The sequence below is a fragment of the Vicia villosa genome, linkage group LG6 (assembly GCF_029867415.1).
Source record: "Vicia villosa cultivar HV-30 ecotype Madison, WI linkage group LG6, Vvil1.0, whole genome shotgun sequence".
NCBI classification, from domain to species: Eukaryota; Viridiplantae; Streptophyta; class Magnoliopsida; order Fabales; family Fabaceae; genus Vicia; species Vicia villosa.
This window is the reverse complement of record NC_081185.1, coordinates 20,301,731-20,325,985: the sequence shown is the minus strand read 5'-3', so window position 1 is coordinate 20,325,985 and position 24,255 is coordinate 20,301,731. Positions and strand designations below refer to the sequence as shown.

Genomic DNA, 24,255 nt, shown 5'->3' with positions numbered 1-24,255 from the left:
GGCTTTGGTTGGCCAATTTCTGACAAACCATGTGAGAGTTATGACCAGTCAAAGTTGAGTTGACTTTTTTAGTTAGAAAACCCTGATATGAACCTTTGAGTAGGAGAGAGTATCTTGAGTTTAACCATTGAGCCTTGAACCCTTGAAGATGAAATAAGGCGGGCAAATTTTGGGGTATGACAATTACACATAAACAATAAACAATTACAGATAGAAGATACTCTTCAAAAACATACCTTGATATGCTTAAAATCTTCAATCAAGAGACACACACTCGTGCTTAAAAGCTTAGAATGACATAACAAAAACACAAACTAATTCCAACGCAATCATCAAAGACAATTCAAGGATCACACGAGACACTTACAGAACAGTCGTTCTTCACAATACACAATCTTCTGTCTGCGTTCCAAAATAGGATTGCAGTCCTTTTTATATGCAGTCTTGGGCCTTGGGCTTTTTAAGAAACACATTAGGGTTAACAAAGTTAACCTAATTCACACGCCAACTGTCTTTTACACAATGTGCTATCAGTAGGATCTTCTGGACGAAATATGCAGCACTCAATAAAAAGTTTCCTAAACTGATAAAAGGGATAAATTAGGAAACACAATTAATAAACAATAACAGCTCTTGCTGTCACACACGGATGTCATGACATCGATCATGACATTCACTACACAACTTGTATTAGCTTCACACATATATGCAATCTGCATATACAAAATCAACTAGGTATGTTTTACCAATAATGCAGCCAACATGAAAACACCTTCAATCTCCCCCCTTTGGAATTTTTTTGGCTAAAACAACCTGTCACACCATACCAGAGAAATACTTGCAGCGGACACAAGATAAAAACTAAACCATAATAACACAAGCTAATACAAAGCAAATAGCAAACATCACCAGTATGCACACAGTGCTTAGACAAAACCAAACAGACAGCCACAAGAGTAACACAAGCACAAACAAATCAACACAAAGATAAGCAAATTAGTATTGCTGATCATACACAACCACCATTCTTGTTGTTCTAGGGTGACATATATTACTTCTCCCCCTGTTTGGCCACAAATGTTGCCAAAGCCTCAAAAAAACTTCTCCTCCTCCAAGTTTAAGAAGGTCCAATCAAAAGATTTAATCTGACCGAAATCAAATAAAATAGACGGAACAAAATGAAAAGGAACGAATCAAACAAAAAAACAAAAACAAAAACAAACAGGACTCCAGCTGCAATTACTGCCCAGATTCAGACCCACTTGAGGTGTCTGAAGAACTTTCTTTCTCAGAGTCATCAGCTGGACTAGAACTTTCTTCTTCCCCTTCTTGTTCATCTTTGTCTTCAATCTCTTCAGTATCTGCAAACTCTTCATTCTCATCCATTTCCAGAGTACGTATCATTTTTTCAAGAGACATTTTTCTAGATTCGAGTTCTTTACAAGTCTCTTTTAGCATTGCTATGACTTCTGCTTTGCTGACTGATGCTCTAGATTTGGAATTTTCAGCTGATGTCACGACAATGTCTGGAACATGCTTGCCCTGAAACAGTTTGTAATGGAAGGCCAAGGGACTTTCTCTTTTGCACACTACATCATGTTCATTGAGAATGTTTGAATACTGATCCAGTATACCACACAAGAGGGATAGAAAGGCAATTGGACCCTTAAACTTTGCCTTTGTTCCTACAGCATACAGAAATCTACCAAGCACAGTTGAGATAGTTGACTTGTGATTTGTTGGAACCCAATTAGCTGCTCCTATCTTGTGAAGCATTGCATACTTGATGCTCAGCTTGCTTGCAGTTAGCTTCTCTTTCATGGGCCAGCTTTTTACTTGCTTAGTTGTGATCACTTGACAGACTTGGTTGTCTGTTACTTCCAGCTCGGTTTGAGCTTCATCTGTTCTTCCCAAGAATTTATTAATCACAGAAGGAGAGAACTATGCACACTTACCTCTTACAAACACCTTTATGTAGTCTGCACTCCTGCTGTTGCCACAATCTTCAGATAGGTTTACCACAAATTCTTTGACCAGCTTCTCATAACATTTGGGAAGATTGCACACAGTTTTTAGCAGTCCAGCTTCTTGGATTAGCTCTAAGACCTCCTTGTTTTCAAGAGCATTTGGAGCCAATTCTCTTTCAACAGCCAATCTCTTTTGGAGAACATACTTCCATCTGCTGGCACTAGAGGCATAGTGGAAAGACACATTATCAATGGGAACTTCAGGAATACTAGCAGCAAGCTTATTGGCTGTAGGCTTCTTCCTCGATGGAATGTCAGGGACATTTACTTCAACATCAGATTCAGGTTCAACTATTTCCCGCTCCTTTCTTTTCTTTGGAATGACCCTGCTCCAAGATTTTGATGGACCAACCCCTTTACTCTTGGTTACAGTTTTGCTCTTGACAGGACCTGCAGAAGTACTCTTCTTCTTGACAGTGTCTTTGGCAGGGTTGTTCACTTGAGTGCTCCTTTTAGGAGATCCTTGGACAACGGCTTTGCCTTTTCTTCTTGTCATTAGCCTGTTGGCTACACTAGGATTCAAGGAGGTAAGTAATTCGTCGTCAGAGAACTCATCTAGGTCTACCACCTTAGTATCAGTTTCAGTATTGGCCTTAAGGTGCTCATTATTGTCGATGTCATTGACATCCTCGGTAACATTAGTATTCTTAGCAAACCCTTGTTCATCCTTGATGATTTCTAGGTCACTATCAACGGTGTGAACAACCTCAGCTTTACTGGTGTTATTGAGGGGATCAGCCATTATGGTTTGAAGAGGAATAGATATTTCAGGCACTTGATGATTCTCCTTCAAAATACGAGTAACAATCATGGTAATTGCGCTATCGACATATTTGGATCCTTCTTTAGTAAGTTCCTCCATGGTAGCAGATGCTGAGGATTTGGTACCCTTGTTATGAATACCCTCCTTGGGCCGTTTTGCATGAGTCGTTTTAGGCTTTGTGGCCTTTACTTCATCACTGCTAATCGTCCTTAAAGGGACAACCTTAAGAATCCTATTAGGGTTAGATGACTCTTCCGGAGTTGCCGAGTCTAAAACGGGAGATTCATCACTCGATTGCTGAGACATTCTGAAACTTAGAGAACCAGAGCTTGTTTCACACCTGTAAAGACATTTGAAGTAGATCAACCTCAGAGAGTAGCTAGCAGAATTTCTAGGAAAGTTTGCCGTTTTTAGAATACTAGGGGATCGAGGGAGCTTTATATGCACACTGAGTGAGGGAAATTTCAAAACATGGATTTTTACAAAGCCTAAATAGTATTCCCTCACGTGGGTTAATTGCTATAATATGTTTTGGTAGCAGATACCCAACATACCCTTTTCTATCACAATGTCTTTAGATGTTGTTGCAACATTCTCTGTGACATTGCTTTCAGATAGTCTTTTAGGATCATTGCTCACATTTGACTTTTCCAGTTTTCTTTCCCGTTCTATAATGCCCTTCACAAGGCTTACTCTTTCTTCTAACAGAAATCTATTGATACTTCTGTACTCCCTTACTTTTGCACACAGTTTCTCATTTATTACACGGGCCTCAGAAAAACCAGTAGACAGTTCAATTATGGTGAGATCTCCAACATAGGATTCTTCATCAGACTCGTCAGATTCATCAGATTCGTGACGGTAAACTTTTAATTCTTCTTTGATCATGGAGTAGTCAGAGGGGTGGATAGGAGTGTCAAGCTTCCATAGATAACAATTATCCTTAGATCTGGATCCCTTCATGACTTCCTCATTTGCTTCATTAGTGATGATGCACTCTTCTTTGGTGAACCTGACATTAAATCCTTCATCACACAACTAACTGATGCTTATAAGGTTTGCAGCCAGTCCTTGTACAAGTAGAACATTGTTTAGATTGGGGATACTGTTTACACAGAAAAATGGTAAACAAGCGCTAGTTTCCTTTTTAAAGGTTACTTTTGCGGAATCAACTAGAATATTCCAGGACTAATTGCTTTAATTTGTTTATTACGTGTATCTAGTCTGTATTAAATGCAGCAATAACTTTAAAGTAAAAGTAAATACTGAAATTAAAGGCTTTTGAAATAACTAAAAGCAATAGAAAGCAGTAAATGTGCACTGAAAATGAAATATAACATAAAAGGATTGCATAAATTAGACTGGTACGCATACGTACATTCCAAAGTTGCACTCGTCACTCATTTTGCACAGAGATTTGAGTTTACTTGTGTTTTGTAGAAAATGCGGACCCCAAACTGTTCCTATGGAACTTGCTTAAATAGTAAAAATAAAATAACTACTACTAACGGTCGACTGATTATCAGTCAACACGTGTCTTCGACATGTAAGATCTTCAACTGTGAGACCTCCACACGTTCTGTGAAAACTGCCAGAAAACTGCTTGAAACTGCCTCTTAACTTCTGATGCCTCCCGACTTCAGGGCTATACTTAAACAAAACGTCTAAGTTTTTCTGTTTGTTCTAGTCGAACATGCATATTGACTAATTCTAGTCGAACCTTGGCAATGATGATTTATAGATAGTCGAACGTCAGCTTTGACTAAACAAGACCTTTTAGTCAGACTTTTCTCTTTAGATTCTTTAATAATCTCACCTGTTTTAGGGATTATTTACCATTATTTAATAAGTCGAAATCCTAGGGTAACAAATTGCCCCCCAAGCGACTTCTTTCGACTGACTTCAGGAAAGAGAAAAATGGCGTTTCAGTTCTTTCTTAGGTTTCGACTTTTGTTCTCTTCTGACGCCATGATTACTTTGCGCATCCCTAGGTACTAATTATTACCTAAATCTTAGGTAGTGGGCTATAACTGCTCCCCACTTTCTAAAAACCAGTTTCCAAAGCGTTTCTTTGACATGACCTTTGATTTCTACAACTTCTTTTTGCACGATTTCTGCTGACGTCACTACCAGCTTATATATATATGTGCAGGTTCCTTCTCCTTTTTCTTTCTTTCTTCTCGTTTCCTTCTCCTCTCAAACGTTTCAGAAAGAAACACCCCTCTTTTCTAACCTTTCACCATTTTCTTCTTCTCCTTCCATACACAACAATGGCTGCTGCAACCACCAACACAACCGTTTACGCTACAGGTGCTAACCCTTTAGGGTTTATTATGTCTCGTGAAGAAGAAGAACAAGGGTTGGATTTTGTTCCTCAATCCAACCTCACAGAGGCCAAAGCCATTATTTGGCAAAACCAGATGTTAATCCCTTTTCAGATTACTGATAGATTAATGGCTTTCTCAGGGCCATTACCAGATCACCGTTATCATCCAGAACAAACCACTGGTTTCTTTCCTTGCTTCCAAACCACTATGCCTGTAGCTTTCGACAAACCACGTCCCCTCGACTTGAAGTTTATGGACCCTTCACTTAGGGTGTTTCGTTCGACTCCAGCTCCTGGCAACAAAGAGTATTTGGCTTGGCTTAACAAAGTTCAAGCGAAAAAGCAACAAAGATGGGAGGAATTGGGCATCTTCGAAGCCATACAACTATCCAGAACTGGTCATAGGGTTCGTCCTCCAATGTTACTTTCTTCGATATTTTTCTGGGAAGGTTCGACTAACACCTTCCACTTTCCTTGTGGAATGATGACTCCCACTCTCTTCGACGTGGCTGCCATCACAGGGCTTTCGCCATTGCGTGAGATCTTCGACCCAACTCTTCCCACAGAAATGAATTTCAACTTCACAAACGCTACCATCACCAAGTATATGCAAGATCATTATGACAAGTCGACAGAAGAAGTCTCTGACGAAGAGCATGTTGCCTTCCTCACCTACTGGCTCTCATACTATATGTTCTGTCCAGGGTCAGTTCAGATTGCTAAAGCTTACATACCTTTGGCTATTCAGATTCATGAAGGTCGAAAGGTCTCTTTAGGTAAGCTTCTCCTTGCTTATCTTTACCATACTTTAGGCATAGCATCTTTAAGGATTAAACGTCTGCACGAAACTCCAAAACAACTCTCTCTGTCGGGACCTTATTGGCTCTTGCAACACTGGTTGAATGCCACCTTCGAGTCACATATAGATTACACTGTTTCCAGGTCCATTCTAGAGGTCATGTATGACCGGAGGGTCGAAGGCATCAAGCTTGCCTTTCAAACTCCGCAAGATGAGTCTAACAGGCCCAACCTTCTCAAATATGTGAGATTGTTTTCTGAATGTAAAACATTCATAGCTTCTATGGCCCCTTTTCCAATCGATGCTTTGGGCCAACTTGGTTCAAAGCTGTTTTCCCTGGGAACACTCCAACCCTTCGAGCTCAACTGAATGCTATTTGGGCTACTTTTCTGACCCCAACACTTCTCTCTCATCGTATTGAGTCGACAGGCAAGTGCTATGGGTTTGTAAGTTATCAACCAAATTTGGTCTCTCGACAATTGGGTTTGAGCCAGATGCTGCCCAAAAGCCTATATTCTCATGACAATGACATTTGTTACTCCGGTCGACCGTTTACATCTCGTCAACACCTTGACTGTTTAAAGTTTCATAACAAACAATCTCTGGAACACCCAACTTTCACCTTTCAAAACTCCTATTTTACAACTAAAGAGTTTAGTGAGTGGTGGTCTGAATACTACCAACTATTTGATCGAGATTCTTTTATCAAGAAACTGAATACTGCGTTCGACAAATTGGAGGATCAACTTACCATACATAAGTATTTTATATCTGCTTTCGTTTTCTTTTATTGCCAACAGCAATATTCTAATATCAATTTTAGATCTTTCAGGGCCTGATCTTACCAATCAAATCGAAGCTCCTGCTCCTAAGCCAGGTCGAAAGCGCCCCAGTACGTCGAACAACACCACCACCAAGAAAAACAAAACTGTTAGAAAGGTGTTAGAACAAGATTTATTCTGATCAATATTCTTAGTTTTGATGATAACAAGGATATGAATTTTGTGTGAGATAATGTGGTACTCTAATACATTGCAATTTCCCTTTCAGGAAATATATAAAGAGTATGCACAAATCAGCGCTCAGAAGCTTTGTTTCAGAAGGTTCAGCATGCAACATCAGAACATGGTCTGGCAAGACATCAGAAGATGGTCAAGGCAGAATCAGAACATGGGTCTATGGAAGCATCAGAAGAACTTGAGATCAGAAGCAGAAGCACTGAAGTTCTCATGGTATCACGCTCAGAAGCACTTCAAGGTCAGAAGACAAGAAGATGCTATGCACCAAGCTGTTTGACTCTGATGATATTCAAATGTTGTATACACAAACATCAGATTAGAAGAAAGTACAGGTGGCAGGCTACGCTGACTTACAAAAGGAACGTTGGAAGCTATTAAAGGCAACGTCAGTAGACACAGCGTGAACAAGGCTCGAGGTAGTTGACAAAAGCGTGAAACATTAAATGCAATGCTGTACGGAATACGCAAAGCATTAAATGCTCCCAACGGTCATCTTCTCAAGTGCCTATAAATATGAAGTTCTGATGAGAAGCAAGGTTAACGAATTCTGAACGAACTCATTCTGAAAAACTTGCTGAAATGCTGTTCAACTCAAAGCTCAGAAACTTCATCTTCATCAAAGCTCACTACATTGCTGTTGTAATATATTAGTGAGATTAAGCTTAAAAGTTAAGAGAAATATCACTGTTGTGATTATAGCTTTTCAGAAGCATTTGTAATACTCTTAGAATTGATTACATTAATTTGTAAGTAACTAGAGTGATCAAGTGTTGATCAGGATACTCTAGGAAGTTTTAGCTTGTGTCTAAGCAGTTGTATTTAGAGTGATCACGTGGTGGTCAGGATACTCTAAGAAAGTCTTAGCTTGTGTCTAAGCATTTGTTCCTAGAGTGATCAGGTTGTGATCAGGATACTCTAGAAGACTTAGTCGTGGGCTAAGTGGAAAACCATTGTAATCTGTTGCGATTAGTGGATTAAATCCTCAGGTGAGGTAAATCACTCCGTGGGGGTGGACTGGAGTAGTTTAGTTAACAACGAACCAGGATAAAAATAACTGTGCAATTTGTTTTTATCGTTCAAGTTTTTAAGACTACACTTATTCAAACCCCCCCTTTCTAAGTATTTTTCTATCCTTCAATTGGCATCAGAGCGCCGGTTCTAAGGTGCAAGCACTTAACCGTGTTTAGAAAAGATTCAGGAAGAGAAAAACGCTTCAGTAAAAGATGGCTGGTGAAATTCCAACAAATACATCTGCATCTACATCTGGCTCTTCTGAGCAATACAACGGTAACAATGGTTATACTAGACCACCAGTATTTGATGGTGAAAACTTTGAATACTGGAAAGATAAACTGGAAAGTTACATTCTTGGTCTAGATGGTGAATTATGGGATCTTCTGATGGATGGTTACAAACATCCAGTGAAAGCCAATGGCGTAAGGCTTACAAGGCAAGAAATGGATGATGATCAGAAGAAGCTTTTCAAGAATCATCATAAATGTAGGACTGTTTTGCTGAATGCTATCTCTCATGCTGAGTATGAGAAGATATCTAACAGGGAAACTGCCCATGATATATATGAGTCATTGAAAATGACCCATGAGGGAAATGCTCAAGTCAAGGAGACTAAAGCTCTTGCTCTAATCCAGAAATATGAAGCCTTCAAGATGGAGGATGATGAAGATATTGAGAAGATGTTCTCAAGATTTCAAACTCTAACTGCTGGATTGAGAGTTCTGGATAAAGGCTACACCAAGGCTGATCATGTAAAGAAGATCATCAGAAGCTTACCCAGAAGATGGGGTCCAATGGTGACTGCATTCAAGATTGCCAAGAATCTGAATGAAGTTTCGTTGGAAGAGCTTATCAGTGCCTTGAGAAGCCATGAAATAGAGCTGGATGTAAACGAGCCTCAGAAGAAAGGTAAGTCTATTGCATTAAAATCTAATGTTAAAAAATGCACTAACGCTTTTCAGGCTAGAGAAGAAGATCCTGAAGAATCAGAATCTGAAGAAGAAGATGAACTGTCCATGATCTCCAGAAGGGTAAACCAACTCTGGAAGAGCAAGCAAAGGAAGTTCAGAGGCTTCAGAAGTTCAAAGAGATTTGAACGAGGAGAATCTTCCGGTGACAGAAGATCTGACAAGAAGAAGGCTGTCTGCTATGAGTGCAATGAGCCTGGACATTACAAGAACGAGTGTCCAAAACTTCAGAAGGAGAATCCCAAGAAGAAGTTTCATAAGAAGAAAGGTCTTATGGCAACATGGGATGATTCTGAATCAGAATCAGAATCAGACTCTGGAGAAGAGCAAGCCAACTTCGCGCTGATGGCTACAGAAGATGATGGATCAGAATCTACATCAGAATAAGATTCTGAAGAGGTATTTTCTGAACTATCTAGAGAAGAGTTAGTTTCCAGTCTAACAGAACTTCTGGAACTCAAGTCTCAGATTAGTATCAAATACAAGAAGCTGAAAAAGCTATTTGAATTTGAAACTAAGAAGCTTGAAGTGGAGAATTCTGAACTGAAGGAAAAAGTTTTAAATTTATCCAAAAATACTGGATCTCCTTCTGTCTCTGAAAAATCTACTCCAAGTCTGAACAATATTCTGAAAGAATATGACTTAAGTTTCAGAAAGTTTTTATCTAGAAGTATTGGCAGAAGTCAACTTGCTTCTATGATATATGCTGTGTCAGGAAACAAAAAAGCTGGCATTGGTTATGAGGGTGAAATCCCATACAAGCTTGAATCTGTGGATGATATGAAAATATCATACAAGCCTCTGTATAACCAATTTAAATTTGGCCACTCCCATGATATTAGGCACACATCACATGCTCAAAGCTTTCACATAACACACACCAAGAAGCATGTGACAAAATCTAAGAAATATCATGGAACTCAGAACATAAACTATCATTCTGTTCCTCCTATTTCATATAATGCTAAACCCAAGTTCAATCAGAACTTGAGGAAAACTAACAAGAAAGGACCCAAGAAGATGTGGGTACCTAAGGAAAAGATTATTCCTATTGCAGATATCCTTGGCTGCAAAGAAGGAAAAGCACAACATGTCATGGTACCTGGACTCTGGATGCTCGCGACACATGACAGGAAGAAGGTCTATGTTCCAAGACCTGGTGCTTAAATCTGCTGGAGAAGTGAAGTTTGGAGGAGATCAGAAGGGCAAAATTATTGGCTCAGGAACTATAAAGTCTGGTAACTCTCCTTCTATTTCTAATGTTCTTCTAGTAGATGGATTAGCTCATAACTTATTGTCCATAAGTCAATTAAGTGACAATGGTTATGACATAATCTTTAATCAAAAGTCTTGCAAGGCTGTAAGTCAGAAGGATGGCTCAATCCTATTTACAGGCAAGAGAAAGAACAACATTTATAAGACAGATCTTCAGGATCTTGAGAAGCAGAAGGTGACTTGTCTTATGTCTGTTTCTGAGGAGCAATGGGTCTGGCACAGAAGATTAGGTCATGCTAGTTTGAGAAAGATTTCTCAGATTAACAAACTAAATCTGGTCAGAGGACTCCCAAATCTGAAATACAAATCAGATGCTCTTTGTGAAGCATGTCAGAATGGCAAGTTCTCCAGACCTGCATTCAAGTCTAAAAATGTTGTTTCTTCCTCAAGGCCGTTAGAACTCTTGCACATTGATCTGTTTGGCCCAGTCAAAACAGCATCTGTCAGAGGGAAGAAATATGGATTAGTCATTGTAGATGATTATAGCCGCTGGACATGGGTAAAGTTCTTGAAACACAAGGATGAGTCTCATTCAGTGTTCTTTGAATTCTGCACTCAGATTCAATCTGAGAAGGAGTGCAAGATCATAAAGGTCAGAAGTGATCATGGTGGTGAATTTGAGAACAAATGCTTTGAGGAGTTCTTCAAAGAAAATGGTATTGCCCATGATTTCTCTTGTCCTAGAACTCCACGGCAAAATGGAGTTGTAGAGCGAAAGAATAGGACTCTACAAGAAATGGCCAGAACCATGATTAACGAAACCAATATCTACGAAAATGCGTATTCTTTTTGGCCACAATTAATAACTGAGGCGTAAGATAAACTGTATGATATACATTAAATAAGAACCGTGGATAGATTTGGCCACTGTTAATAACTGAGGCGCAAGATAAACCGCAGTCTTAAGCTAGATACCTAAACTGTGGCCTGTTCAAGCAACAAATGTATATAAAAAGTGGCCCAAACATGAAAACTGTGGCGTATACTTTAGGCCACGCATGCATATCCCACAGTCACTTATTCGTGGCCAACCCGTGGCAAAAGCGTACAACCACGGTTATTTTGCATCCGGCCACAATTATTTTGCTATATGTTTGCTTGCTTATTTTGCTTATTTTATGGCTAAATCCAAAGGGAAATGGAATCTCATTTTGACTAATGTCAAATGCTTGCTCCCTCTTGTGGTTAGTACACTTTCACACACAAAGGCTTTCTCTTGGACTACCTTACTGTTGTGAAAAATGATGTCAAGAACAAAATATGATAGGGAATTAGGGAAGATAAGAATTAGTTATAACTGCTATTCTTTTACTTTCTCTTAAAACAAGATTACAAGTTTACAAGAATAACAAATAACCTCTCTCCCCCTAAATTAGGATTTGCAGCTTAGCAATGATGAGAGACTAGTATGCTATTTATAATAAAACCTAACATACTAACTAATGGGCTTTTTCCACAAGGCCCATTACACAAGCCAACTTAATAAACAAGCTAACTTAACAAATTAGGGTTTAAACACTAAAACCTAATTTAACATTCTAACAACCATAGCATCTTCGACATCAGCATGTGAACAACCTTCGACTTCATGCTTAATCATGTCAAACCAAGAAGCTACCCTTCGACCATACTAGAGTTCGATCCAATATCTCACAAATCTCCACCTTGGACCTAACTCTACAACATCAAGGGAACAAACTAGCTTTCTTCATGCAGATTTATCAACTGCATACAGTGGAAAAACTTGCAGCTTGGCAATGACTTGGTGATCATATCAGCAGCATTGTGATTTGTCGAAACCTTCAGCACTTGGACTTCTCCATGCTCGATTACTCCTCTGAAGAAATGCAAACTCACATCAATGTGCTTAGTTCGCTCATGATATGCTGAGTTCTTCGACAGGTGTATTGCACTTTGACTATCACATTTAACAGTGATACCTCGACCTTGAAGTTTCAGCTCCTCGCAAAACCTTCAAGCCACAATGCTTCTTTCACAGCTTTAGTAAGGGCAATATACTCCGCTTCGGTGGTTGATAGAGCAACAACCTTCTGAAGTGTTGCTTTCCAACTAATTGCAGTGCCAAACATAGTGAAAACATATCCAGAAATAGATTTTTCTAGAATCCATACAACCTGCATAATCAGAGTCGACATATCCTTCGATTACTGCTTTACTATCTTCGCCCAAGGCTCTACCATAAATTAGGACTCTGTTCAGAGATCTATTTATGTACCTTAAAATCCACTTCAATGCTTGCTAGTGAGCCTTTCCAGAATTTGCCATGTACCTGCTTACAAGACTTACTGCATATGCTATGTCGGGTCTAGTACAGACCATAGCATACATCAAAGAACCAACTATATTAGCATATGGGATGCTATTCATATAGGCTCTTTCGACATCAGTACTGGGACACTAATCAATACTCAGCTTGAATTGAGGGTTTGTTGGAGTCACAACTAGCTTCGAATTCGACATACCAAACTTTTCGAGAATCTTTCATAGATATGCTTTTTGAGATAAGCATAACTTCAACTTCTTTCTATCTATTCAAATATCAATTCCAAGAATCCTGGAAGCAGCACCCAGATCCTTCATATCGAACTCTTTATTGAGTTCAACCTTCACCCTCATCACATCTTCGACATTGTTGCTTGCTATGAGAATCTCATCCATATAAAGCAACAAAATAAGAAATGAATTACCAGGTCGAAATCTGAAGTAAACACATTGGTTGAACTGACTTCTAATGAAACTTATGCGTGTCATGAACTTGTCGAATCTCCTATTCCACTATCGAGGAGATTGTTTCAGCCCATATAAAGATCTCTTCAGCTTGCACACATATTCTTCCTTCCCCTTTTCGGCATACCCTTCAGGTTGCCTCATCAGGATTGTTTCATCTAGATCACCATACAAGAATGCAGTCTTCACATCCATCTGTTCTAGTTCAAGGTCGAACTGTGCCACCATGACAAGCAACATTCGAATGGACATATGCTTCACAACAGGAGAAAACACATCATTGAAGTCGGCACCTTCTTTTTGAGTGAAACCCATTCCAACTAACCTTGCCTTGTATCTTTTTGACGTCACTCCTTCGATTCCTTCCTTAACTTTGAAAACCCATTTACAGCTGACTAACCTTGCCCCAGCAGGTTTCTTGATCAGTTCCCAGGTGTGATTATCATGAAGAGATTTCATCTCATCATCCATGGCCTTCAGCCATTCAGTCTTATTTTGACTCCTCATAACTTCCTTATAGTCTCTAGGTTCTTTGTCTAGAACCTCACTTGCAGAGATTAAGGCATAAGCTATAAGATCTGAATACCCAAGTCTCTGAGGTGCCTTGATGACTCTTCTTGACCTATCTCTCGACAATAGGTAGTCATCGACAATTTCCTCATCCTCAGCATCTTCTACTTCTTCTTCGACTTCATCAGGGATATGCAATTCAGCATCAACATGCTCCACCTCAACAAGAATCTCTGCCTGTTCCAGCTCTTCGTCAGATGTCTCTGTACTTCGACCAACATCATCAGTTTTCTTAAAAGCCATTTCAGCTTCATTGAAAACAACATCTCGACTGGTGATACACCTCTTGTGACCTGGCTCTAGGCACCATAGCCTATAAGCTTTGACTTCTTCAGGGTATCCCATGAACATGCATTTCATAGCTCTAGGTTCGACCTTGTCTTGCCTAAAGTGAGCATAGGCTACGCAGCCAAATACTCTCAGTTTGTCGAGATCTGGTGGATGTCCCGACCAAACTTCTTCAGGTGTCTTCATTTCTAACACTGTCGAAGGATATCTGTTTATCAGATATGTTGCTGTCGAAACAGCCTCAGCCTAGAACACCTTCTTTAACCCCACACTAGTCAACATGCATCTGACTCTCTCCAAAATATTTCGATTAAACCTTTCAGTCAAACCATTTTGCTGTGGAGTACCTGCAGTAGTTCTGTGCCTTGCAATACCAGAGTCAGCACAAAAGCTGTCAAACGCTTCTTTGCAAAATTCAAGGCCATTATCGGTTCTCAACCTCTTGACCTTCCTGCCAGTCTAATTTTCTACCAGAGTCTTCCAACTTTTGAAATTCTCAAAAGTTTCATCCTTAGTCTTCTAGATGAATACCCATAACTTCCTGGAATAATCATCAACTATGGATAGAAAATGCCTTGCTCTTGAATGTGATGGACACCTTGCAGGCCCCCAAAGATCAGCATGGATGTAATCAAGGGATCCATGTGTTCTTTGTTTGCCTTTGTTGAACTTCACTCTACAAGATTTTCCAAATACACAGGGTTCACAAAACTTCAGCTTTTCGACTTTATCTCCACCAAGCAGATTTTGTTTCCCTAATTCGATCAGATCCCTTTCACTGACATGGCCTAATTTCATGTGCCAGATTCCTGTCTTCGACAAAGGTTTCGTGGATGAAACATTTGTCTAACCATTTACAACTTCAGCCTCAAGGGTATACAAGCCTTGTTTCTTCACGCCACTCAAGACTTCCTTCGAACCCTTCATGACTCTTAGGATACTTTTCTCTCCTTTGAAAACATATCCTTTCTTGTCGAATTCACCAAGAGAAATCATATTTCTCTTCAAATTAGAAACATACCTGACTTCAGTCAACAACCTTATTGACTCATCATGGAGCTTGAATCTCACAGATCCATCACCTACAATCTTGCAAGCTTTGTTGTTTCCCAGCAGTACTGATCCACCATCTTGATCACATAATTCTTCAAACAAGTCTTTGTTTGGAGTCATGTGCCAAGTGTAACCTGAATCCATAATCCACTCTCTTCTTGAGTCACTGCTTGAAACCACAAGAACATCAGATGATTCGAAATCATCTTGAACAATGGCTGCATTGCCATTATCTTTACCTCCATGATCTTTCAGGCGTTCAGGGAACACCTTTCTCGTGTGACCCTCCTTCTTACAATGATAGCATCGAATACCAGATGCTTCGCCACTGTAAGACTTCGACTGGCTTTTGCCCTTCTTCTTGTCGAACTTACCATCCTTTCGCAAGAATTTTCCTTTAACGGCCAAATCTTCACCAACAGTCGAAGGTTTATGCTCCTTTTGTTCATTCAAGTGCTTAGAATACAAGGTTGATTGAACATCTTCAAACGTCAGGGACTTCCTTCCATACAAGAGAGTTTCTTTGAAGTGAGCATGTGATCGAGGCAAAGAACACAGTAGTAACAACGCTTGATCTTCATCATCGATCTTCACATCAATATTTTCAAGATCAAGAATTAGCTTGTTGAACATATCCAACTGCTCAGCCAACACTTTATCTTTAATCATCTTGAATTAATACAAAGCTTGCTTTACATAGAGTCGATTTACCAGCGATTTGGTCATATACAAACCTTCAAGTTTCACCCATTGCCCTGATGCCGTCGTCTCCTTTGATACCTGACGGAGAACCGTGTTTGTTTTATTCTGAATACAAAAGATTATCTTGGTAAGTTTGATTCTAAAGCACAAAAGTGTTTCCTTCTTGGATATTCTGAACGCTCTAAAGGCTACAGAGTATACAATACTGAAACATTGGTTGTAGAAGAATCAATCAATATCAGGTTTGATGATAAGCTTGGTCTTGAAAAGCCAAAGCAGTTTGAAAATTTTGCAGATATTGATATTGATATCTCAGAAGTTGAAGAACCAAGAAGAAAAGTTTCAGAAGCTGAAAACCAAAGCAGCAAAGAATCAGAAGATCAAGTTGCTGCATCCTTGGAAAATCTGAGAAGTTCTGAAGAACCAACTATCAGAAGATCATCTAGACTCACATCTGCTCACTCAGAAGATGTCATTATTGGAAAGAAAGATGATCCTATCAGAACAAGAGCATTCCTCAAGAACAATGCTGAATGTCAATTAGGTCTGGTTTCTCTGATCGAGGCAACTTCTGTTGATCAAGCTCTAGAAGATACAGACTGGATAATTGCCATGCAAGAAGAGTTAAATCAGTTTACAAGGAATGATGTTTGGGATCTTGTTCCAAGACCTAAAGGATTCAATATTATAGGAACAAAATGGGTTTTCAGAAACAAGCTGAGTGAGAAAGGTGAAATGGTAAGAAACAAAGCCAGACTGGTGGCTCAGGGTTATAGTCAGCAAGAAGGGATTGACTATACAGAAACCTTTGCACCAGGGGCCAGGTTAGAATCTATTCATCTATTAATTTCTTTTGCCACTCAACACAACATCACTCTTTATCAGATGGATGTTAAGAGTGCCTTCTTAAATGGTTACATAGATGAAGAAGTTTATGTCCATCAACCTCCTGGTTTTGAAGACTCCATGTCTCCAAATCATGTTTTTAAATTAAAGAAATCATTATACGGATTGAAACAAGCTCCTAGAGCTTGGTATGAACGTTTGAGTTCTTTCCTTCTGGAAAATGGTTTCACTAGAGGAAAAGTGGACACTACTCTCTTCTGTAAAACATTTAAAAAGGATATTTTAATTTGTCAAATATATGTTGATGATATTATCTTTGGAACATCTAATGCTACACTTGGAAAGGAGTTTGCTGACTCTATGCAGGCTGAGTTTGAGATGAGCATGATGGGTGAACTCAAGTATTTCCTTGGGATTAAAATCAATCAAACATCAGAAGGAACGTATGTTCATCAAACCAAGTATGTGAAAGAACTTCTGAAGAAGTTTAATCTTTCTGACTGCAAAGAAGCCAAAACTCCTATGCATCCAACATGCATACTAGGTAAGGATGAGGTAAGTAAGAAGGTAGATCAGAAGTTGTACAGAGGTATGATTGGATCTCTTCTATATTTAACTGCTTCTAGACCTGACATTCTGTTCAGTGTTTGTTTGTGTGCTAGATTTCAATCAGATCCTAGAGAATCTCACTTAACTGCTGTTAAGAAAATTCTAAGGTATTTGAAAGGTACTACTAATGTTGGTTTAGTTTACAGAAGATCCAAAGATTACAACTTAGTAGGATTCTGTGATGCTGACTATGCTGGAGATAGAATTGAAAGGAAGAGCACTTCTGGAAGTTGTCAATTTCTTGGAAGTCATATGATCTCATGGTACAGCAAGAAGCAAGCTACAATTGCCCTCTAAACAACAGAAGCAGAATATGTTGCTGCTGCTGGTTGTAGCACACAAATGCTCTGGATGAAAAGTGATCGCGACTTTACGTGTCTATAAATCTGATAACTGCAAGTGCACAGTCGTGTCGTGTAGTTTTAAAAGATATCGAATCCACAGGGACTATGAATCGATCTACCGTTATCTAAGGTTACTATGTAAAGCTAGGAGTACTAAAATTTCAATTGTTCCTAAGGGAAAGTGATTGTGAGAAAATAAAGAATAATAATAAAAGACAGGTATCAGTATGTATTTCGTTTAACTAAAGGTAATCCGAAGGTCCATTGGCTTTTGCATAATTAAATTAAAAATCTTTACTAATTCCAATTGATTAAAAATCCTCGTCTCAAACTTTCGCTCTGTTGATTCAGACTACTATCCTAATCCTAATGTACGCTTTCGCCATCCCATTAGATTTTAGAAGAGCTTTTTGGAAACAATGTAATTAATAAAATGCCTATTTTACGAGGTTGTTATCTATTTAAATCTCCTAATCTCAAACTTTCGCTCTGTTGACTCGGAGCAAGCTAATACCCCTAACGTATGCTTTCGCCATCCCGCTCGAGTGTAAAAAACAATTTTTGAAAATAAATAAGTTCCAATTAGTTTTAATACGCTTTCGCCATCCTTAAAACTAATGTCCTATGTCTACTATCCAGTTAAACACCTCAAACTTTCGCTCTATTGGTTTTAACCTTTGACCGTCTTAAGCCCTCAAACTTTCGCTCTATTGGTTTTAAGACTTACTAATTAAACTAGACATATAAACCAAAAATAAGTGATAATTAATAAAACATAATTTAAGCCAATTTATTTCGGATCCCTACGGTTAACTTACTTTACATACCGACACCTTTAGTAATTTAGCCAGTGTCATACCCCAAAATTTGCCCATACCATTTCTCATATGCAATCTCAAAATCAAGACATAAAGCTCCAAAACACACTCTCCTGTACAAAGGCTCTGAATTGGGGTTTGGTTCATTCAAAGAAAAATCACTGAATCAAGGGCTCAAAGTGGTTCCATAAGGTCAGCAACATCCCCATAACCCTAAAATCATTATTTGATCAAGGGTTGATCATAATGATGCAAGGAAACATCAGAAGAGTCAAAAGTCAAAAGTTACTATTTTTGGCATGAACTGGAAAAGTCAATCAAACTTTGAAAATTCACCAAATATTCATACTTCATCAGAAAAATTCCCACTAAAGCTTATTTTGAAGGGAATTCATTCCTCTATCCAATGGTCCAAGAATCAGAGCTCATAGGTCAATGGTTTAAGAGATATGACTTCATACATTATAGGTCCTTTTCAAAAGTCAACAAAAAGACATTTTTTTCAAAAGGACATAAAATGAAAATGGAGAATAATTTTGATATGAGACCAAAGATACTGGCTAGAAGACTCTTTAAGGTTTCCAAAAAGTCTACAAGCTTGAAAAAATATTGAGATATGGAGAAATGGCGTGGTATACAAGTTCACTTATTTTTCAGATGGGTACAAAAAGGAAAAAGCCTAAAATTCCAAATATTTCTAAATGGGCTTGCATTCTTTTTATTCTAACCTTATTTTAAGCCCATCCACGTGCTAGAATTAGAAGCATGTTATTTTTACTATTTTTATTTATTATTTTATGGTTTTAATTCATTGAAATCATGATTTAATTATATAAAATATAAAAATAATGCAAGATTTGATTTTGCTTTAATTTTAAGTCAAAAAATTGAATCAAATATCTCCCACCAATCAGCCAATTTCGTGCATAATACTTGAAGCCCAAGAAAGTACAATTTTAGAAAGATTTGGAAGCATATCTCAATCAAATTTTCCCAAAATTCAATCTCAAGATGCAAAGAGATTTGGTTCAATTTTGTTGCCCTAAAATCACCTCTATAAATACATGAACAATGCCAGATGCTAGGGTCACGATTTCTGCCTCCAAGAGCTACCAAACCCGAGTGAAAAATTCAAGAAAATCTTCAAATTCGGTTTCCAAGTTGCAGGCATATTCAGGAGTTCTTTTTTATTCTAACACCTTCCAAGGACTCCACTGAACGATTTCGGATCATTACCAGGCTCCCTCGCATCAAGAACATCTCCATGTAAGTCAGTTTCTGAACTTTTAAAGTTTGTTTCGATTTCAGTTATACACGCATGATTCATGGATTCCAATTGCATATTTGTGTTTGCCTTAATGTTATAATCGATTCTGGAGAATTAATCGCATTTATACGTGGTTTTGAGTGTTATGCCATGGCTAGGGTTCATAAACTCGAAAGGGGGCTTTTCGATTAAGGTAAAATCATGTGAAATTGCTGGTTGTTATGAGTTCAGGGTACTTGTACGATCCTGTTAAGATGGGCGCGCCAAATTTCTAGGGCGTCTTGATCGTATTCGTTGTTTTGTAGGTATAAAAGAAACAAGATTTTACAGCGCATCTGCAACAAGCGCTGTAAAAAGTCGTCTTTCAGAAATTCTGTGGAGAAGATGATGACGCGTCCTCATTCTATTGGACGAGCTGCGCGCGTTTTTCTGTTTTTAAATGGAATGATTCGCTGCTTCTCGTTTCACGCGCAAGTGGTACTCCCCTTCGATCCAGCCGTCCGATCAGGCCTGCACTTCAATCCAATGCGCCAGAGTTGAGGGTCTATGGTACACACACGCGCGCTACCACACGTGATCGCAAGTTAAGTATTTTTGAATTTTTTTTAAATTTAATTATACAGCCTCTTATTTTTGTTTATTTTGATATATATATATTTTGTTTTTTTTATTAAACTTATTTGTATATAAAAACTATATAAAAGTTATATAAAAATTTTATAAAAAATATTTTTATATATTTATTTTTCTTATGTATTTATTTATATATATAATTAACTATGGAATTAATATTTATATTATTATTTAATCATATTAAAATACTTATATATACTAAAATTCATATTTAATTCATTAAAAATCTAAAAAATTCAAAAAAAAAATATTTTTGTTCCCGATTAAATTATTTTGTCCCGATTTAATTAATTAGGTCGCGAGACCAATAATTAATTAAATCGTTTATGTTCTCTTATTTGATTTATACGTAATCAGGTTTTTTTTAATGAACATCTCCTACACTAAAAACGATATTTTTTCATGTGCCTTTTTCAGGGTTATCTTTTCAAACGCCTTCCGACTACGCGCCTTCAACAAACCTCGAAGTTAAGTAATTTAATTCTAATTTAATTTAAATTATATCTAGATTATTTTGATATTAGGGTTTGTTTTGCTTTCATCCCTTCTGCCTTGCCTTTTTCAGGATCAACTCTAAAGGCACCTTAGCAACCATATCAAATCAAATTCAAAAGCTAAGTATTATCTCGTATCTAATTCAAATAATCGTTCTCTTTTCATTTTATTTTGTTTCCTTAATAAATTAGGGATAAAATTAAATATCAATGAACTGCCTATACACTCACGCCTTATTTGTTTCTTTGCTCATTCCTAATGGTCAGAGTCGATGCTTCTGGCAAATCCTTGCCCTCAACCCTGTCAGGCAAATGCCAAGCTAAGTACCTTCTCCCTATTCTATTTTTAATTATTATCCTATTTTTCTTTTGTAGTTAATGAGGTTTGCCCTCGGATTCGATAATGCACTCACTATATGTTTTCTGTCTTGTCTTTTTCCTTTTCAGGGTTTATCAATTGCCAAAGCTACGTTGTTGGTAACCCTAAACCTCGTTTTATTTTATGCCTTTTGTTATTATTACTTGTGTCAAACCCTGATAAGGGATCCGCTGGTTACAATTTCCCGCCCCCTTTATTGCTTTATATTATTGCGTGGTTAGTAATCTTAGGGAGTGCAAGCCTTAAACTGAATTAGAATAACTAATTAAAAGATAAATATCTGGACATAATCACGTGATTGTTGCACACACGCACCCTTTTGGGTAACCCTCTCTGTTGCCTTGTTGCCTTGTTGCCTTGTTGCCTGTTGCCTCGTGTTTTTGCAGCATAAGCCATGTCCCTCGAATACGAGGATACCTCAGCCTGTTGCCTCGATAATTAAAAAGTCATACGACCCTAAATGATGATGCTGCCTTCGATACACAAAAATGACCTCGACCCTCGGAAGTTGCCTACGGAAAAAGGCTGAGGTATCTTCTGGTTGCCTAACGGAAAAAAGGCTTATTCTAATCCTTACCTTAGACTACCTGCCCTTCTATGGCATGGGACAGTCTTATGGCAAAGGATGCTTCGACGACCCTTCAACCTCCAAACGAAAGGCTTCCTGCCCTCTTATGGCAAGGATTGACCCTTTCATTCTGAAAGGCAAAAAAGAGACCTATCATCTGAGTTTAAGGTAATTGCCCCTAATTGCCTTGCCATGCTCTATTTTCTATATTCTTTCTCAAAATTCTTCAAAAAAACTGGCTACGCTCATTTACGAGCTAAAGTCCATTTTTCCTCTTTCATCTACATTTTCTGAAAACGAGCAAGCAAAGCAATTAAGAGCCCATGGAAAACCATGGATGCAAAGGGTGCCTTACACCTTCCCTTTGCATAAATTACCCCCCGAACTTAGATTTCTTTAAAAGGTTTTTTTCTGTTTCTTTTTGCCTTTCTGATTTAGTTTGGATAAAATAAAAGTCGGTGGCGACTCTTGCTTACCGCGACATTTCGATTGATAAAAGTCAGTTCACCGTATTACAGAACTGGCGACTCTGCTGGGGATTTTTCGATTAAGAGGGGTTACCTTAAAAGTTTAGGATTCATTTAAATGTCTTCTATTGTTTGCTTTGTTTGATTTAATTTTGCAGGGCTGTTTTGGGTATTCTGTTGTGTGAAAGATCCTAACCCGGATCTGAGTACCTTAGGTATGTGGCATGAGATCAGGGAGACTGTACGACATGTATCGTTATGGTTGAACTGGTGGCCACCGTTAGTGCGACGCTTTGGTTTGTCCTGATGGCCCTTGAATTTGATCGAGGAGACATTTGGCTACCGCGTGGTGTCATGAGCACTAATTCGCCTTTAGAACCTTAGTTGAACTTGACTTTGGCTTATAAGAAGTAGCGAGATGGCTGGCTTCGGATTCCTGACTGAAGCCGGTTGATACTCGATGCTACACTCATTGAGATTGGACTCAAGGGATGCTTTTGGCTGGCCGATTGAGTGCTATGTTGAGACAATGCCCACGAGAAAGATCAGGGATATGAGCACCATAGAACCTGGTTACTTTTTAGGACAGGATGAACCAACTAAACGAAAGGAAGAAGGGTACATACCTCTGGACCACGTGCAAGCCTTACCATAAGGCAAAACTGTGTGACTTGTGTGACTTGCGTGACTTGTTGGTGTTTGCTACTAACCTTCGTTTCCTTGCAGGTTTTGTTAAAAGGACTTGTTTGTCCTTACTACCCCACACTATGCCTAATGAACCGCATTCGCATAACATCCATGACATCACGACATCATAAGCATAACATGATTTAACTAACCCTTTCAAGGATCTTAGGAATTTAGGGCGCACAATTTCAGGTGCTCTTATCAAAGACTGATCTCCCATCAAGGGGCAAGAGGATTTATTTCCCTCTGGCCACGTACCTTCCAATTCAAAGACACAGTACCAATCAAGGGGCAAGAGGATTTATTTTCCTCTAGCCATGCATGTTCAAATTCAGAAGTATCCCGAATCAGAGGCGATGACCCACTCGATATGGTGAGCTTGATTCTCAAAGAAGGACGTTCAAAGACAAAATTTGGAATCCTTCAAACAAAGACGTGACCAACTCATTTTCTAATGCTGCTAACTAGATTCCTAAAGATCCTTGAAAACATTTCATTTGCATTCATAACATCGCATAACAGGCTTCCTATGATGGATTTCTCATCCTTCCTCGCTGTTTATTTCAGCATCATGAATCTCGAACAATCAGTTAAGGATCTCCAAGCTCAAAACACTGAGTTCCAAGCCTTGATTCTGAATTTGTCCAAGGGGCAAGAAGAGCTGAAAGCCATGCTGACTAAAAAGAAGAAAAAGAAGGGTAAGAAGACTCAGGTGAAAAAGCTTAGACCAATCTTGCAACTCAGGGATGCTGAACCCTCTGAAGATAGTGATGAGGATGAGCAAGATGATGATGTTAGTATCAAAACTGATGCAAAAAGTAACCATGATTCTGCCAAACCCTCAGAAGAAGAAGAGGACTATCACCATGAGGATGAACATCCTGATGACAAATACAAGATGTTAGAAGAGCGTCTGAGAAGTGTGGAAATTCAGAAGGTACCTGGGCTGGATTTTGAAGAGCTTGGACTTGTGCCTGGGGTCGTTATTCCTCCCAAATTCAAAACTCCCGCCTTTGCTAAGTATGATGGAGTCTCTTGTCCTAAACTACACTTGAGGTCTTATGTAAGGAAGATTCAGCCTCACACTGCTGATAAGAGGCTCTGGATCCATTTCTTTCAGGAAAGCTTATCTGGAACTCAACTCGAATGGTACTATCAATTGGAAAGTACCAACATCCATACCTGGGAGGATTTAGTTGTTGCCTTCTATAAGCAATACCAATATAATTCCGATCTCGCACCAACTCGCATGCAACTACAAAGCATGTCTATGGGACCTAAGGAAAGTTTCAAGGAGTATGCTCAGAAATGGAGAGATCTAGCTGGAAGAGTCAAACCTTCCTTGGCCGACAGAGAGATGGTAGATATGTTCATGAATACACTGACTGGCCCCTTCTATAGTCATTTGCTGGGAAGTTCGTCATCTGGATTCACTGACCTCATACTGACTGGGGAACGTGTTGAAAGCGGTATTCGAAGCGGTAAAATTCAAGTGGCTACGTATGCTAATACCTCAAAGAAAGCGCACAATGAGAGGAATGAATCTAATACTGTGGGGACGGTCCTAGCCTCCAATCAAGTGCCGACACAA

The 24,255-nt window shown here is 38.7% G+C and overlaps 1 protein-coding gene across 1 annotated transcript; it reads right to left on the bottom strand.

Annotated features, from left to right (window-relative positions):
* Positions 1-1,239: 1,239 nt before the first annotated feature.
* On the bottom strand, positions 1,240-3,096 carry LOC131613329 (uncharacterized). Its single transcript, XM_058885008.1, has 2 exons — positions 1,956-3,096; positions 1,240-1,901 (listed from the first exon to the last, which is right to left on the bottom strand). Exons 1-2 carry the CDS (start codon positions 3,094-3,096, stop codon positions 1,240-1,242), a joined length of 1,803 nt encoding a protein of 600 aa, XP_058740991.1.
* Between the last annotated feature and the right edge of the window lie 21,159 nt (positions 3,097-24,255).